Here is a 19,353-nt window from a genome sequence, read left to right as displayed (position 1 = left end):
AAAAATTAGAGAAGTTATGTCCAACTACCTCATATCCGCACCACTCTCCGATATTCAAACACTTGTACTTTTCCTGCTTCTTTCCCCCTATTTTTCTTCAACTTTTCCCTCTAATGCATTAGAGGAATGAAGAGACAACAGCAATGCAGCTCCTTGGGAGCACGACTGCTACTAAGCAAAGGGCACTTGGATATAACTGTCCCACTATAAACAAAGCCAACTGGGACCTGAGCAGACCCCGGGAGAAGGGTGCCCTGTGATGGAGTCAAAGCCGTCCCCATGCAGTGACATTTACTAAACTCCAGTTTATTTCCCAGGAGGTGGTCGCTGTGAACTAAGACCCACGTAAGGCTATGAGGACAATCTGCCTGCGTGAAGGGGATAAACAGGGCCTCCCTATTTCACCCCCACTCCCCCAAAAAGTGCTGTTGAAATTTAAAACACACTACTGACAGCCCTGAACTTCGTGTCTTTCTCCACAAAACCGGGTTCTTCTGTATTTCCTAGCTAGTTAAGGAGCACCACTTCCTCCCCGGTAACTTTAGCAGAAATCAGAAAGGCACTGGACTCGTGTTTCATCCCCTGAACCCAAGCAGTCACTGAGTCCACTGGTAGAAACTCCTTCAGCTCTCTTTTCTCTCCTCTTCCATCTTCGAAGCTGATACAAAGTTCAGGGCCAAGGTCAGGCAACTTGACCACAGCCTCTGTCCCCTAACTGGTGCCCCTCCAGTCCCGGGTTCACGCAGAGGTCAGAGGGCTTCTCCTAAAGCCTGGATCTGATCACGCTGCTTCTTGGGCACCGATTTTCCTGGAGGCCTTAGTGTCACTGAGGTAAAAGCTGAGCAGGACACTGGGGTGTCTCCACCGTCTGACCTGCTTCTCTCCAGTTTCATCTCTCAGTGGCTCCTGCTTCCACACTGTACACCCAGCTGTGCTGAACTCAGGTCAAGAATGCCCTCCTCAGAGCAGTCTTCCTCACCACCTCCAGACAGAACAGCTACCTGCCCTCCTGAGCCCACGCACCATGCAGACTTTTACCACAGCACCAAAGCACTTATTTGTTTCTTTGTTCACAAATCTACATTCTCCATCGGATAGGAGTCCTCACACCAACAGCGTCCATCTACCTGGACCGGAGTCAGAGCTTTGCACGTGAGATTCCATTTAACCCTCACACATATTATTCCCATTCTACACATGAGGAAACTGAGGTTGTAAGAGGGTCAGTAACTGTTCAAGTCCCCAGAGCTAGTCAGTGGTGAAACTGGGATTTGAATGCAGGTCTACCTGGTGAAGAGCCCAAATGCTTTACTACCACTTGCTTTGTCTCTTTTTCTAACCCCAGAGAGTAGCACAGTGAACGGTGCATAATCTACGCTTGAAGAATCTTCGATGAATATTTCACATAGTGTATAGTTCAAACAGCAGTTATTAGGCACATTTTTCCAAATGTTTTAACTGAGCAGCAATTAACACATATAATGCTGTGTATTGAGAGAGTGAAAAATGCTAAAAGATGAAGCAATGTTTTCTGTTCTCTGAATCAAACTCCTGATTTCTCACACTTAGTCACATCCAATCCACATAAAGTGACAGTGGGACGAGAAAAGGACAGCAGAGCATGCTACCGAGATGTTCCTGCTCAATGTATTCCCCTGGCCAATAGGAGGAGGAGTACTACAGGGCCAAAAAGAACACAGGCTTCCAGATCACACAGGACTGGATTTGAACTCCAGTTCTATGGCTCACAAGCTGGGTAGGTCATGGAACCTCATCTTCTAGGTCATGTGACCTCATCTAAAACACAGCGCATGGTAACTACTTTGCAAGGCTGTTTTCAAGATGAAGTGCAGTGATGTGCACTTAGGACAGACACCTTCCACAGTCTCCTTATCCTCCCCCAGCGATGTCACTGACAAGAGGGTGAAATCTTTAAAGGAAGAACCCATTATTCATAAGGAAGGACCTTCTCAAGGTCTCCAAACATTTGCAGAACCCAGTAATACAGATGCTCACTTAACTTTAATCATTTTAGGAAAAAAGGCACATTGATTTCTTGCTCATATTTGGACAAACGTGCTTGTGATTTGTTTGCTTGCACATGAGGAGCAACTAGCTGGTCAGAAATCACCATCGGCAAAATACGGCAAGTTAATACAAAACAGTATCAATCTAAAAGCACCAGGCCACTCTCTAAGGAAACAGTTGCATTATTCCAGGCAAATCATTTTATTTGCATGTAAGGGGGAAGCAGCATGGTCTAATCATCATTCACGGCAAGAGCGTCGGGCTGAATGTCAGGAGTCTCGGCCTTGCCACTTTCAAGGTGACCTTGAACATGTTTTTTAAGATTTAATATTCATTTATTCAACAAATACTTACTGAGTGTCTGTAAGACCCCTGTTCTCATGGAATTTATATTCTAATGGAAGAAGAAAGACATCACATAATAAATAGACAGACAGATAGAGGGGAAGAAGTTAGCAGACAGGGGTAAGTGATTAGAAGAGAAAAATGCTCATAAAATAGGCTGGGACTGGGTGGATGTAGTCATTTTGGAAATGGTGACATTTATGCTAAAATCCGAGGATGTAACTTCTTCCTTTTTGGACATCCACATCCCTCTCTATAAAATGTGACTACTGAACAAGGATGCTTCTGAACGTGTCTTGGAATTTGTGATCTCATGGCTATTAGAGAAGTATTCGTGTGAACACATATTTTTAACATCAAATATTATCCTATATTTAAGAAAATCATTTATGGCAATGAGTCTTAGCTTTGAAGACATTTAAGGTAACAGTAATTCTTCTGTAAGGAACTAAATATAGCTTTGCACACTTAACTTTTCCTACTGATCTTTGTCAGAGCTCTGTCTGACAAGGAAGTGAGTATTTTGTTGATGTTTTGGCACATGAAGCCAAGCTGGCCTCTGTCGAGAAGGGCTGATGTATCCTTCCATGTATACATGAATTTGTAATGAGGTTAGAAGTTGTCTTAAACTAATTCTTTCTGTTGAGCACGTACAACCACAAATTCAGACAGACTGAAATTTTACAAAGTGAAATGAAACTCAAAGCCACATGCTCTTTTTTACATAAAAACAAAAAAAAAATTGAGGTGATGGGGTATGAAATTTTTTAAGGAAACATCAGTATTTTGACCCACAGTTTTCATGTGCCAGTTAACTAGGAAATTACAAAACCTGAAAAACTCAGGTAAACTGTACTAAGGGAATGAACACATTACATTCATTCCCCTCCCCCTCTACCGTCCTCCCTCCCTTCCCTCTGTCTCCCTGCTGCTCGCCAAGCTGGGGCACATTTCTGGGATGGAAACGAAGGCCTTTCAAGCTGTTGAAAAATGAGGGCCCCTGAATGTTTAATTCTGTTAACTAATCATTAGAAAACTAGAAATCGCTGTCTCTTTGAGAACCAGTGAGGTAGCAGGCTCCACAGACTCTGTGTTTAATTGTGCAGGGGCTGGCTGGTTTCCCAGCAACACATTGATTTGTGGGATCACTACTTTGGGCACCTTGAGGATAATTAAATATTAAGTCCCTGTTTGATGTATGCAAAGTCTGCCTAAGAGGATTACCAGCCTCAGTGAAGGTAGCAGTCCCACATTTTCTGGTAATTGAACATTGAAATGTCATTACCTATTCTTATCTTTACACTGTAAGACTCTGTCTCTATCCTTAATATTACCTTTGAGGATGGAGAAGGAGATAGGGAGAAATTAAGAAAATGAGAGCCTGTGCAATCAGCACTCTGGGGTCTTCTAGGTGTTTGGGATATGGAATGGAGATGAAGACGACAGTTTAATGTGTGTCGAAGAAATGACAGAGGTGAGCAAACCATCCTCTGTCTCCTCTGGTTCAAGGCTCCATTTTACATACCAAGCAGCCAAGGCTCACAGTTTAAGAATCTTCTCCAAGATCATAAACAACAGTGGAGGGAGTATGGAGACACATGCATATGATTTGCCCACCAGCGCCCCAACCTTTCTACTGGTCTAGTGAGAGGTAACACAGTTTTTTTTAAACAGTAATGGAGACTACCTCAAATTTAAACTACGGGCATAGTTCTACAGCATTCCAGAGGTTGTTACTACTTACATTCTGATGCTACAATTTTTTTGCATTCATTTTCTAAATAGCAAACAGCTATTTTATAAGGCAGCGTTCCCCTACCAAAATTCACTTGCCCTCCAAAATAGATTTGAATAAGCAATGCGAGGCTGACATAGAATACTTAACTTTTAAAGGAGGAGGAGGAGGAGACACTCAGTGATTTAATTTATTTTGAAGAAGTCTACAAACGAATAACATAATTAAGCCACTATGGTAGTTTTTTTTTTAATTGAAGCATAGTTGACTTGCAGTGTTGTATTAGTTTGAAGCGTATGACATAATGATTTGCTATTTTTATAGATTATACTCCATATACAGTTATTATAAAATATTGGCTATATTCCCTGTGCTGTACATTACATCCCTGTAACTTACTTGTTTTATACCTAATAGCTTGTACCTCTTAATCCTCTTCACTTATCTTGCCCTCTCCCTACCTCTCTCCCCTCTGGCAGCCATTAGTTTGTTCTCTGTACCGAGGAGTCCATTTCTGTTTTGTAATATCCATTTGTTTTATTTTTTAGATTTCACACAAAAGTGACAACATACACTGTTTGTCATTCTCTGACTTACTGGGTTGGCCAAAAAGCTCGTTCAGGTTTTTTGTTACATCTTGCGGAAAAAGGCCAAAATTCAACCTTTTTGGCCAACCTAATGTTTCACTAAGCATAATGCCCTCCAGATCCATCTGTGATGCTGTAAATGGCAAGATATCATTCTTTTGTATGGCCTAGTAATATGCCACTGGAGATATATATCTGTATATCTATATATCTCATATTTTCTTTATCCATTCAACTGTTGACAGACACTTAGGTTACTTCCATATCTTGGTTATTGTAATTAGTGCTGTTTTGGACACTGACATGCATGTACCTTTTCGAATTAGTATATTCATTCTTTTTGGATATATACCCGGGAGTGGAACTGCAGGATCATATGGTAGTTCTATTTTTAATTTTTTGAGGAACCCCCATACTGTTTTCTATAGTGGCTGCCCCAATTTACACACCCACCAACAGTGTGCTAGGGTTCTCTTTTCTCCACATCCTTACCAGCCACATGTAAAAAAATGAAATTAGAACATTTTCTCACAACTTATACAAAAATAAACTCAAAATGGGTTAAAGACCTAAATGTATGGTAGTTTCCTTATTTCTACTACCAAATACTTTAAGAAACTCAGATCATTAGCTTCCAAGGACCAGGAAATTATTCTTATACAGAGGGAAAGTAAGAGGAGGTAGAAAATGTAAAAAGCGAAGGAGACATGGATGACTTTTACTAAAGTCAAGAGACACCCTGGAGAGATGTTTGTTGAGGGCCTGAAAAGCTCACAGCACCAGAGGAAACAGTGGTGAAACGAGAAGCAACATGCAGACTTTGCAAATGAGAGACAACAGTGTGTATTCAGTGAAATTAAAGTCAAGTCAGCTTAGAAAAGTGCATGGGAAAGGAGTCTTAACAAAGCTAAGCTCCCTTAAATACTGTCTTTGGAAAAAGTTCAGCTAAGATGAAATTAAAATCTCAGAAATAGCCAGAAGTCATTGAAGCTATCGAAAAGCTGCAACTTGTTCTCTGAGTAACTGGAACATCAAGGAAAACTTAAAAGAAGAAATAGTGGTTATACTTATATTATTTCTGAAGCATTTAGACCCAAATATCAAAGTGTATGTTCTAATGTTTCAACACAACAGCTAAGATGGATATTTTCCTCTTTTCCCAGTTTCCACGTTGCTTCATGACATTTCCGGTGCACAGATCTGACATGAAGTGAGGCTCCAACCACAGAAGCCGGCCTCCTCGTCCTGCCAGGACAGAGGCATCAAGGAAGATGCAACTGAAAAGGGCTGAGAACGTGAGAAATGGAGGTTCTGTCAGAAAAGTCCAGAAAAGTCAGAGCGTTCATTTGTTTCAGGATGAGTCAGAACTTAAGGTTCCACACGGCAAAAATAACGTGATCTAGTTTGGAGCTTACCTCCGAGATGCTTTGGGAACCTTCGGGTCTGCTGAAAGCAAGCACACCTCGAGCATTCACTATGCCAGGGGCCTGGAGTATATGTCATAGCACATTGCATTAGTGTTCACCGACTGCTCTTGAAAAAGCCTGTTAGTGGTCTCTTGATGCAATTCAAAGCAAAATGCTGAGACTAAATAATGTGATATGGTCATGATGCTTCACAGAGTATTATTCAGATATTAGTGACTTTTTTTTTTTTTTTTTTTTTTTTTGCGGTACGCAGGCCTCTCACTGTTGTGGCCTCTCTCATTGTGGAGCACAGGCTCCGGATGCACAGGCTCAGCAGCCATGGCTCACGGGCCCAGCCGCTCCGCGGCACGTGGGATCTTCCCGGACCGGGGCACGAACCCGTGTCACCTGCATCGGCAGGCGGACTCTCAACCACTGCGCCACCAGGGTAGCCCATTAGTGACTTTTAATACAATCCATTTCAGCAATTTGGCAAGATTAGAGAACCTTTGATAAGTCCATCTTGTGTGAATCTCAAATTCCCTAACTCTGAAGAATAGATAACAGTATTTACCTGTTTCTCTCACAGAGGGAAATAAGAATATATGAGGTAATTCTAAAGATGCTCTGAGAGGAGTCTCGCGATATCCTTAATATTTGGTTCTTTTAAAAAAAGAAGTTCATTGTTCTTTAAATGAAATAATAAGGAAACAAACAGAAATTATAAAGCAAAGCTTTAAAATTAGAAGGTAAATTGAGTTGGAATCAGACTTCCAGGAAACTCTTTTGCAGACCAGATTAACCTAGGAAGTCTTATTTTCTAACATATATTGGCCTGTAGTCTACTCTGCAAGCTAAAGCACTTGATTAAGTGCTGACTCTTAGGTCCTATGCTTTCAGGACGCATCAGTTTAGAATCTAAGCCAAGATTCAACAGCCACCGTATTTCTTTGATTTAGGAATTGGCATTTCCACTTACTCAATCAACAAGCATTTAAGCTCTGAATGTGTGCACAGCATACTTAGAGCGATTTGAAAAATGACAGGTATATCCTCCAGGGTTTCTCAGTTTTCAGGTAGTGGGGAGAGAAAACTTTTAGTAGTAGTAGTAACAGCAGTAATAATAATAATAATAGATCAAATGTGTGGACCTCAAGGTTCAATTAATTAAGTTTGAAATGGTCAGGGAAGGGTCCAGAGAGGTGATGGACTGAGTGAGCCCTGAAGAATGATATGGAGGAACCAAGATCCCGTGTGTCTGCTGCATTTTGTCTGTGTGCATACAGAAGAGAAGGGAGGGCATTTTAGTGCCTGGGCAGAGCATAAAAGAAATGAAATAGCTATACTGCACACTGAATTTCCACTTAGATCTGCATTTCTCCAGGGAAAGGGTGAGCTGCCATAATTAACTGATACTATGAAAAATCCTGACTGTACCCTATGAAGAGAAAAATTAGATACACATGTTAGGTGACTGAGGCATCATCTACTATGCATATTCAAACATATGGAAAAATAAAAACAAAATCTATTGCACATATTTAACTACTACATAGTTGGACTGATGAACACACTGGGAAGTTTGCATTAGCAAGCTGATTGTTCACCTGAAGGTGGTTTAAAGTAATCAAGAAATGAGCAGTCAGATACTCCCTTACCTGTCTCTGGGGCCAAGTGGCTTTGATGATGGCCTCTGTTCTAAAGAACACAAGGAGCTTGCCATCCTCCTCGGTCAGGTGAAATGACTGTCCCAGAATCTGCAGCACTTGAATGCGGGGCCTCACGGGCCAGGCGTCATCAGCACAGAAAGGCCGCAGCCACTCCAGCAGGTCCTCAGAGGACACCAGCTCTTCTCTGCAAAATCAAGGGTTAGATTAAAAAGAAAAAAACTTAGTAGTTTCTAATTCCAGTAATCAAATGTGGTGACTGATCTAAACAACTGTTTGTTGGGTGACTTTATTTTTTTTCCTACTGTGAGGAAAAATGTAGGTTTTAAATGGCTTAAAGCAAACCACATTAGGTGTTTAAAAACTATGTAAAATGCATGTGATTTTTAAACAGTATCATATTCAAATGAGTTACAGAAAGCAGATAAAAATAATCAATATGTTCTTAGCTACTCCATTTCTTAAGCAAAGTTTATTAAGAAGCATGGCTTATTTCAAAGTTCTATGAAGATGATTGCCCAGTGCCCATCCAGTTCCCAGGGCTTAAAAGACTCTCTTTTAATTGAATTGAATTGACAACTAGCCCAATAGGTAAAATTAAAGATTTTCAAATCAAACAGTTTTCATTAGAACACTGCTTTAGAGTGATAACTGTTTCTATTGTTAATAGTTCACATAGGAGGGTGCTAGAGTCTTGGATAACCAGGTAGGCATCTGGAAAAAATCTTTGATTGAAATATTATTATTTTAGTCTTGGCAAACAAAATAACTCTTGTAATACAATTTTCATGAATGGCTTATCTCATCAACTAGTTAATAACTTTGAATTCAAAGAAAAAGAAAAAAGTATGGTTTATTTCTACTAATGATACTACTAGTGCCAGGCATCATTCAGTAATTTTATATAAACTATTACTAGTTGACAATAACTATACAAAGTAAATATATTTACTTTGTAAATATTTTATTGAAAATTTTTTCAGTTTTATTGAGATATAATTGGCATATAACATTGTATTAGTTTAAGGTGTACAACGTCATGATTTATGTATATACTGCAAAATAATTACCACAGTAAGTTCAGTTAACATCCATCATCTGATATAGTTACAAACTTTTTTTTCTTGAGATGAGAACTTTTAAGATCTCTCTTAGTAATTTCCAAAAATATAATATATTGTTAACTATAGTCATCATGCTGTACATGTAAATTCCATTTTATAGATGAGGAAACAGGCTTCATGGAAGAGATAGTGTATGCCCACAACAACTATACTAGTGCAGTATGACCCCAAAGTCCATGTTCTTTCTACTATTTTTCTGTGATAGAATTTAAATAAGGGGTTAGAGTATCAAATGTGATACTACCTTAAAAATAAAATATGAATGTGTGATTATTAAAGAACTGGGAAGTCTAAAAGGATTTGTCGAAGGGGACATTTGTACAACTTTCTGTCCAGTACTAGAATCTTTTCACTTATAATCCCAAATGGACCATCTTAGGAAAACAACGTATTTGATGATGATGTCGATGAATTACTACTATCGATGACTGTTAAGAGGTCACTCATACAGAAGCCTCACTTCCACAAGGCCCTAGAGATCCAGGCTAAAGCACTGAATTATATAGATTCTTTTATAACCATATCCTTAGGCTTTCACCAATAAATCACCTACATCAAGTTCCAAATTCCATGAACTAACAAGACCACATAAAAATTTTTTTAAAACTTCTGAGAATAAAATTCTACAATACCACTGAGTATTTCTCTCAGTGTGCATTCTAGAATATACTTGCCAATACAATTTCAGGACAATTTAAATTAAAAAAAAACAAAGTTCGTTATTTGTATTTAGGAATAAAATATATTACAAAATGCCGTGGACAATTGGTTCAAGCATTTCCTAAATTTACAAAGACATTTGTTAGTTTTACCTATGAGTGCCGCTCTTAATATGTATAAGAAATCAAAACTGGGGTGCAAAAGAAGCAGAATGCTATAAATATTTCCTGGATATCTACTACTTGCAAAGCAAACAGACAGTATTGTGTAGTGCAAAGAGTATTATTTTGGAATTTGATGGACCTATGAACCTTTTCCTAACAACTCTCAATAAAAATCATGAATGTCATCATTCCCGTTTTACAGTTAAGTAGACAAAGGTCCTGAAAGTGTGTCTGTTGGAGTTTTTGCAACCAAGATAACTTATATAAAGTACCCAGAATTGTATGCGGCACAGAGGAAGGATTTAATAAACATCATCCGAATAATCATCATCATTTTATTATCAGCGTCAACAGAGTACTAGTTTGTACTGGATGATCAGGGATGAACAATTATATGATCTGTGCCTTCAAAGAATTAATAATACAATGAAACAGAAAGACTTCACAAATGACTATTCTCTAAATATTAACATAATATAAATGTGAACAATTGTTTTGAAGAAAGAGTGAGTAAAATCAGGGAACGCTTCACAGAGGATGTGGCCTCTGAACCGGATCACAAAGGGCAAATGGAAGGCACATAAGTGAAAAGGTGGGAAAATATAATCCAGATAAAGAGAAGAGCAAGGGGAAAAAAAGTCCAAGATTTCAGAGGACATAGCATGTTCAGGGAGCAATAAAAGCACAGATGGCTGGGGGTCCATCAGAGGAGAGAGTAAAGCGAGGACAGGTCTCCTGACCTGGATAACCAGGAGCTCGCACACAGGCTGAAAAGGTGGCGCACCTTCAAGCTCTGAAAGCACAGGCTTTGCAGGCGTCAGCCCAGATTCACTTCCCAGAATGACCACTTCCTGACAGCACTCCACTGACCAAGAAGTCACTGAACGGTTCTGAGCCTCAGTGTCTTATTTGTAAATTGGAGATAGATAATAACCCCTTACTCGTGGAGTGGTTGAGAATGAAATACATAAAATGAAAGCACATAATACATTATCTGGCACATAACGAAGAACTTCAGTTAGTGGCAGCAATGATTACTGAGGACATTGGTCTTACCTGGTGTGGAATGGGAATGATGGAGGGCTTCTGAGCAGTGAAATATCACAGTCATGTTAGTGCTTAGAGAGGTGTGCAGGCCGGGGCACGCTCAGGCCCTTTTGGTGAGGCCTACCCTGGTCAGATTAAGTGTAACTCAAGAGAAAAGAAGATTAAAGTACATTTTGGGCTTTGAGTCCAAGCCAATTTCACACAATAAGAAGCTGGTATTTTTGACCCTGTCACTCAAGTGCCAAGAGGGGAGCAGGTAGGAAGAGCTAAAATGGGAAGAAGCTGGAGTCATGAAGACCAGATGGAAGTTACAAAAATAATGCAAGATCTGCATACAGTGAACAAGAATGAAAACTGTTAATAATAGTAACTATGAAAGCTTACTATGTGCCATGAATTACGTCACTCCACCGTCACTATCTTTTTCATGTATTCTGTTATCATCTCCAGTTTGCAGATCAGGAAGCAACCAAAGAGACGTTTAATAACTTGTCCACAGTCACACAGTAAGTCGTGGAGCCAATATTTGAACTTGGACTATGTTACTGCCTTGTCAATCACTATGCAATGCTACTGAACCAAATGGGGGCAAATTCCCGAACACTGTGGCAGTAGATTAAAATTACTCTGGTACTGATGTGATACAGAGAGATTATTATCATAGCGTTTTCCAAGTCATTAGATTTAGATTCCTTTTACCTAACAACTTGCTGTGCAGTTGATAACATTGGACATTTTGGAAAAAACCGCTCTAAGTTTTGGTTGATAGTTCAAACACATAATAAAATTACGAAAACTCATTCCTAAAACAGAAACATTGTGTTCTAGAAGCACTATGCTATAGATGAGCTTGGCTATATACTGTGAACATTTGTGCTCAATAAGACTGCACAGAAATGAAAGGCAGCTCTGTAGGAAAAGCTGTCCAGGACATCGACTAGAGAGTATCTCCTAAAGTTTTTAGCTGCAAAATAGTTTACATTTTAATTTCAATTTGAGTTTTTAAAATTCGTAGTCTTTCTTATGATTCGGCAAACACACACACACACATATACAGAGGCAGAGAAAGAAAAACAGAATGTTAGAATTGTGATAGAATGTTAACAATTGGTGAATCAAGGGGAAGAGAATATAGTCATTACTTTTCAATCTTTGCAACTTTTCTGTGGGTTTGAAATTTTTCAAGATAAGCAGGTGGGTAAAAAATAACCAGTTGTGACTTTTTTTTTTATTTTTGCATTACGCAGGCCTGTAACTGTTGTAGCCCCTCCCGCTGCGGAACACAGGCTCCGGACGCGCAGGCTCAGCGGCCATGGCTCACGGGCCCAGCCGCTCCGCGGCATGTGGGATCTTCCCGAACCGGGGCACGAACCCGTGTCCCCTGCATCAGCAGGCGGACTCTCAACCACTGCGCCACCAGGGAAGCCCTATTTTTTTAATAAATGTATTTATCTATTTTTGGCTGCGTTGGGTCTTTGTTGCTGCGTGTGGGCTTTCTCTACTTGCGGTGAGCAGGGGTTACTCTTGGCTGCGGTGTGCAGGCTTCTCATTGCGGTGGTTTCTGTTGTTTCAGAGCATGGGCTCTAGGCTCACGGGTTTCAGTATCTGTGGCACGCAGGCTCAGCAGTTGTGGCGCACGGGCTTAGTTGCTCCGCGGCATGTGGGATCTTCCCATACCAGGGCTCGAGCCTGTGTCTCCTGAATTGGCAGGCGGATTCTTAACCACTGCGCCACCAGGGAAGCCCCCAATTACGACTTTTACAGTGTAAAAAGAAAAAAAAAAAACAGAATGGGAAGGAAAATGATTCCATTTTTATAGCATTTTATGGAGGCAAGGAGAGGGTTTAATGAGCTTAGGAATAAAAAGAGAATATGATTTCAAAACGTTTTTACCTTATTATACAAGAGATATACAAATGATTTAAAAAAGATATAAAATAGGTAATAGAGAAAAATATCTCAGTTTCATTGCAAATACACAGACATTTGCTTCTACCTCTTTCCCTATAATGAGGATTTCTGTGGTGGGGGGGGCGGGGTTATTGTACTACACAGGGTAATTCAGTACACTATTTTTTTTTTTTTTAAATTAACTACTAAAGGAAACACACACACATTCACACAATCAGTTTTGGCCCAAAAGATAAGTAGTCTTCTGAAATATACGAGTAGTTTTATTAACAGAAAAGAACAGCAGCAGCGACAATGACAACAGAACTAGGTTCACTGAATGACTAACTTGAGAATATGATGTTCTACTAGGTAAGTAAGGTAGTATAAGAGGATATTCACAAAACTGCAAAGGAACGGAAAAGAAATGCCAACTAAACAAAGGCAATTATTGAATCAAAGAAAAAAGACAGATTCTGAGAATATTAATAAGCTGATCCTTTGTATAAGAGTTTGCAGATTCTGCATGGCATAAACGTATGAAGATAACCCAACCTTGAACTTAAATGATTATGGTCTATTAAAAGAGACAGTAAATATGAAAAGCACTTTATATATCATGATGCACTACACAAAATAAAATTATTGTTCTTATTTGAGAATGGGAGAAGGAAAGACTGCATTCAAACAAGACAAACATAGACCTTTGTGATTTCTTGTAAATATAGATGTCATAGAATTGGAATGCCTGAAGGGAACAGAAGGTCGCTTTGTCCAATCTTGTAGATTGAAGTTATAAACCAGTAGCCAGCGTTTTGTACTGGCTTACACGGTATATACCAATGTTTCAAAATTTAAAAATTTTACACAATGAAGATTTACCAGCTCTTCTTTTTTTCTCCCGCTTTATTGAGATATAATTGACATACAGCACTGTATAAGTTTAAGGTGTACAGCATGATGATTTGACTTACATATATTGTGAAGATCACCATAGTAAGTTTAGTGAAAATCCATCATCTCATATAGATAAAAAAGGAAAAAGAAAAAAATGTTTTTATTCTTGTGATGAGATCTCTTAGGCTCCACTCTCTTAACAACGTAGCTCCCCTTTAAATGCTGGAAGATAAGGGCTCACTGGCAGCTGCTTCCCTTAGATAAGGCCTCCTGAGCTCTCAAGTACCCCTCAGCCTTCACACTTCCTACCTTCCCTTAAGCCCCGTCCACCTTGCTCATTTCCATTACCTGCCTGGCCTCAGTAGGAAATGAGTTTGCAAACTGATCTGTAACATGCTAGGCTAGACAGAGAGAGAAGGACAGGCAGGTGGGTGGGCCCGGGGTGGAAAGCAAGTAAATGTGAGTGAGCGAACAGTGAGAGACGTAAGTGCTCATATTCTGGGTAGGTCCCTGAACTCAGTGAAGGAACCGATCCACACACTGCACACACTTTCCTCACTACACATGGAACTGGGTGGAGCAGACATTTCCCAGGACCATGTCCTCTATTCATCAGCTCCCGTGAAACAACTGGGGCACCTGACAAAGAGTAAAAGGGAACTGAAAACAAATGAATGCATAACGTGTTAATGGCATTGCAGTAGTATAAAAAGTGTGATTTTTTTCAAATAATTATCATAATCAAGTTATATTAAAAGACAAATTCCTACAAAGGAATAATTTTGGTGTGTGCAGAATTCCAATCTCAAATCTTAACTTTTGGTAAATAAATACTAACAACGTCTTTGTGGCTGCTCTCAAATGTACACCAATCAGAAGATCTTCTTGAGGTTCATTCATCAATAGAAACATGGACACATCTCACTGTAATGTGGCAGAAACGGCAGCTGTGAAGTAATAAATATCGCCTTAGGTGGCCCCAAGGAACACTGCAATGGTAGAGTGGATCCACCCTCCTGGTCAGCGACCATGGCTTTCAGCAGGGTTCATATCACAGAACAGAGGGCTCATGCACTGGGGGTACTTGGAGATCACCTGATGATTCACTTTGCCTCACAGAGTGGGAAGAGTAAGAAGAAACTGGATTCAATTTGTTCTAGTGGGTGTTCAATTCAATTCTAGTGTTCAATTTGTTCAATTTGTTCTTTATCTTTTCTTTTTTTTTTTTTTGGTGGGGGGCGGGGTCTTCTGTGTGCTTCAAAAATAATGTGAAGTCCCTAGGTAACTTCAAAGAGCTCAATGAAGCCTGAATGATCTGACACTGTTCAATATACACGAAGCTTTAAGACAGCTGAAGCTGCTACTGTGATTAAGCAGCAATTTAAACAAACAAACAAAGACTCCTAAAATACTTAATAGTTTTGAAGGAAATCTTTCTCCCTCTTCGAATGGTGCACAGAGGAATTCCTCATTAATTATCTGTTTTCTGAGTGGATTTATTTCTGTACATCCTTTTGAGAATCATTAATATACTGGTTCACACGTGTGGGTCATTTCTGTTAGGAAATTTTTTAAAGGTATATGAAGGCAGGGAGTAGAAAAGGAAATAAGGCCAAGGCAGAGAGAAGGAGGTGGAAGCGGTGAGAAAATGGAGGAAAGTAATGCCTTAAGACCTTGCAAAGTTCAGTCCATGGACTAAGGGGCACTTGGGAGCTGGTTGGAAACGCAGAATCTCAGGCGCTACCTACATCTACCCAAGTAAAATTTGTATTGTAATAAGATCCCTGGGCAATTCCTAAGCAGAATGACGTTTGAGAAGCACTACCTTAACAGTCCATTGCAGGCTCTTTAATGTCAGGAAAAGATGAGATACGGTAAGAGAAATTCACAACATGTCTTCATCTGGGCGACCCCAGACAACCTACAAAACCTGTCTGACCTTCATTTCCCCATCTGTAAAATGGAGATGACAGTAATAGTAATATGATAGGGTGGTTCTGAGGACTGAGTGAGTTGTTAAATAAGAATAAGTAACGGATGTTCATTAGATTTTTGTTTTTAAACCACATCAAGGTATTTTCTTAGTTCCTGGTTTAATGGGTATATTATTTTAGAATATTATAATTTTAGCTGTTGAATTTTTTGAAACATTTTTTCCCTAGGCAAACTAATAGACTAATCCTTAACACAAACTAGAAATTTAAAATATACTCTCAACATATGATGTTACAGGCACACCTCACCTTATTACACTTCACTTTACTGCACTTTAGACAGTGTCTTTTTTTTTTAACAAATTGGTGGCCACCTTGCATTGAGCAAGTCTACTGATGCCACTTTTCCAAAAGCATTTGCTCAATTCATGTCTCTGTAACACATTTTGGTAATTCTCACAATATTTGAAACTTTTTCATTATTATTATATTTGTTATGGTGATCTGTGATCATCTGTGAACATCTTTGATGTTCCTACTGTAATTGTTTTGGCATTTTTTAGCAATAAAGCATTTTTTTTTTTTTTTGCATTATGCGGGCCTCTCACTGTTGTGGCCTCTCCCGTTGCGGAGCACAGGCTCCGGAGGCGCAGGCTCAGTGGCCATGGCTCACGGGCCCAGCCGCTCCGCGGCATGTGGGATCTTCCCAGACCGGGGCACGAACCCGTGTCCCCTGCATCGGCAGGCGGACTCTCAACCACTGCGCCACCAGGGAAGCCCAATAAAGTATTTTTTAATTAAGGTATGCAGAATTTTTTTTAGACATAATGCTTTTGTACTAGACAACAGTACAGTATAAACATAACTTTTATATACACTGAAAACCAAAAAAAATTTGTGTGACTTGCTTTATTGTGATATTCACTTTATTGTGGTGGTCTGGAACCAAACTCTCAATATCCCTGAGGTACATCCATAATGGGAGAAAACATACATGCTCATAAAATAAATAGGCACTAGCCTCTGACTAATTATCATACTCTCATCTTTAATTGCAGAAGTTATAAAAGGCTTTTGTCAGAAACAGACTCACAGACATAGAGGACAGACTAGTGGTTCCCACGTGGGAGTGGGGTGGGGGAGGGATGGATGGGGAGTTTGGGATTAGCAGACGCAAACAACTATATAGAGAATGGATAAACAACAAGGTCCTACTGTAGAGCACAGGGAACTATATTTAATATCCTGTAATAAACCACAATGGAAAAGAATATGAAAAAGAATATATATATATATAACTGAATCACTTTGCTATACACCAGAAACACAACATTGTAAATTAATTAAACTTCAATAAGATAAATTTTTTTTTTTTTTAAAGGTTTTTCACAGAATGGAGCCTGCGTTTCAGCAGAGCTGGAACTCCTGGCTTGGGGTCTCTCCCCTCCACTGCCACGGAGCTGCCCTGGAGCCCCAGGGGAGGGCGGCCTCACTGAAGCTGCCGGCTCTGGAGGGGCCCCACCGGCCAAAGCCGTGACCGTCCTGGGGACCGCGGGCCAGTTCCATGAAACCTGGACCTCGAGGGCCACCTTTATTCACACAAAGAAAGGATTTTTCCATTTGGAAGTCAACATGTCAGAGTACAGGCGCCGCCCTGAGGGCACTCTCAGAAGGCCAACTGGCTCCCGGGCCCACCAGGAAAGAGCAGCTTCGGCAGCGCCGCAGGAGGGTGGGGAGAGAACCATGTGAATGAGCTCCGGAGTCTGAGTGCAGCACACTTTTCTGAAGAAGCAGGATGCTGATCTAGTGGTGGAAAAAGACCAGTCCAGCAGCTGTATTAGAAGACATGTGGTATATATGAAGTTTGTGATCCGTGGGGGAAATTTTGTCAGGTGGCTGACAGGGTCTTGGTGCTCCAGCCGGTGTCAGGCCTCAGCGTCTGAGGTGGGAGAGCCAAATTCAGGACAATGGACCACCAGAGACCACCCGGCCCCACGTAATATCAAACGGGGGAAATCTCCCAGAGATCTCCATCTCAACACTAAGACCCAGCTCCACTCAACGGCCAGCAAGCCCCAGTGCTGGACACCCTATGCCAAACAACTAGCAAGACAGGAACACAACCCCATCCATTAGTAGAGAGGCTGCCTAAAATCATAATAAGGTCACAGACACCACAAACACACCACCAGATGCGGTCCTGCTCACCAGAAAGATAAGATCCAGCCCTACCCATCAGAACACAGGCACCAGTCCCTTCCACCAGGAAGTCTACAAAAGCCACTGAACCAACCTCACCCACTGGGGGCAGACACCAAAACCAATGGAAACTAATGAACCTGCAGCCTGCAGAAAGGAGACCCCAAACACAGTAAGATAAGCAAAATGAGAAGACAGAAAAACACACAGCAGATGAAGGAGCAAGGTAAAAACCCACCAGACCAAACAAATGAAGAGGAAATAGGCAGTCTACCTGAAAAAGAATTCAGAGTAACGATAGTAAAGATGATCCAAAATCTTGGAAATAGAATGGAGAAAATACAAGAAACGTTTAACAAGGACCTAGAAGAACTAAAGAGGAAACAAGCAATGATAACCAACACAATGAAGGAAATTAAAAATTCTCTAGAAGAAATCAGTAGCAGAAAAACTGAGGCAGGAGAACGGATAAGTGACCTGGAAGATAAAATAGTGGAAATAACTACTTCAGAGCAGAATAAAGAAAAGAGAATGAAAAGAATTGAGGACAATCTCAGAGACCTCTGGGACAACATTAAACGTACCAACATTCGAATTATAGGGGTCCCAGAAGAAGAAGAGAAAAAGAAAGGTTCTGAGAAAATATTTGAAGAAATTATAATTGAAAACTTCCCTAACATGGGAAAGGAAATAGTCAATCAAGTCCAGGAAGCACAGAGAAGTACCACACAGGATAAATGCAAGGAGAAGCACACCAAGACACATATTAATCAAACTATCAAAAATTAAATACAAAGAAAAGATATTAAAAGCAGCAAGGGAAAAGCAACAAATAATATACAAGGGAATCCCCATAAGGTTAACAGCTGATCTTTCAACAGAAACTCTGCAAGCCAGAAGGGAGTGACAGGACATATTTAAAGTGATGAAAGGGAAGAACCTACAACCAAGATTACTCTACCCAGCAAGGATCTCATTCAGATTCGACAGAGAAATCAAAAGCTTTACAGACAAGCAAAAGCTAAGAGACTTCAGCACCACCAAACCAGGTCTACAACAAATGCTAAAGGAACTTCTCTAGGCAGGAAACACAAGAGAAGGAAAAGACCTATGAAAACAACAGGGAGGAGACATGGGGATACATGTATATGTATAGCTGATTCACTTTGTTATAAAGCAGAAACTAACACACCATTGTAAAGCAATTATACTCCAATAAAGATGTTAAAAAAAAACCCAAAACAATTAAGAAAATAGTAATTGGAACATACATATTGATAATTACCTTAAATGTAAATGGATTAAATGCTCCAACCAAAACACATAGACTGGCTGAATAGATAGAAGAACAATAGCCATATATATATGCTGTCTACAAGAGACCCACTTCAGACCTAGGGACACATACAGACTGAAAGTGAGGGGATGGAAAAAGATATTCCATACAAATGGAAATCAAGAGAAAGCTGGAGTAGCCATTCTCATATCAGATAAAACAGACTTTAAAATAAAGACTATTACAAGAGACAAACAAGGACACTACATAATGATCAAGGGATCAATCCAAGAAGAAGATATAAAAATTGTAAATATTTATGCACCCAACATAGGAGCACCTCAATACATAAGGCGAATGCTAACAGCCATAAAAGGGGCAATCAACAGTAGCA

General features: G+C 40.0%; 1 protein-coding gene across 3 annotated transcripts in view; it reads right to left on the bottom strand.

Annotated features, from left to right (window-relative positions):
* NBAS (NBAS subunit of NRZ tethering complex) overlaps positions 1-19,353 on the bottom strand; it is a gene marked incomplete at its 5' end in the record, with an annotated part of 354,840 nt that overhangs the window by 31,845 nt on the left and 303,642 nt on the right. For all 3 annotated transcript variants that reach the window (XM_079721535.1, XM_079721536.1, XM_079721537.1), the window contains one exon: positions 7,760-7,955. In XM_079721535.1, coding sequence (XP_079577661.1) covers positions 7,760-7,955 — 196 coding nt within the window. The remainder of the gene's footprint in view (positions 1-7,759; positions 7,956-19,353) is intronic.

The sequence above is a fragment of the Hyperoodon ampullatus genome (genome assembly GCF_949752795.1).
Source record: "Hyperoodon ampullatus genome assembly, chromosome: 15".
Lineage (NCBI taxonomy): Eukaryota > Metazoa > Chordata > Mammalia > Artiodactyla > Ziphiidae > Hyperoodon > Hyperoodon ampullatus.
Note: the sequence above shows the minus strand (reverse complement) of the source record. Positions and strands in the feature narration are given on the sequence as shown.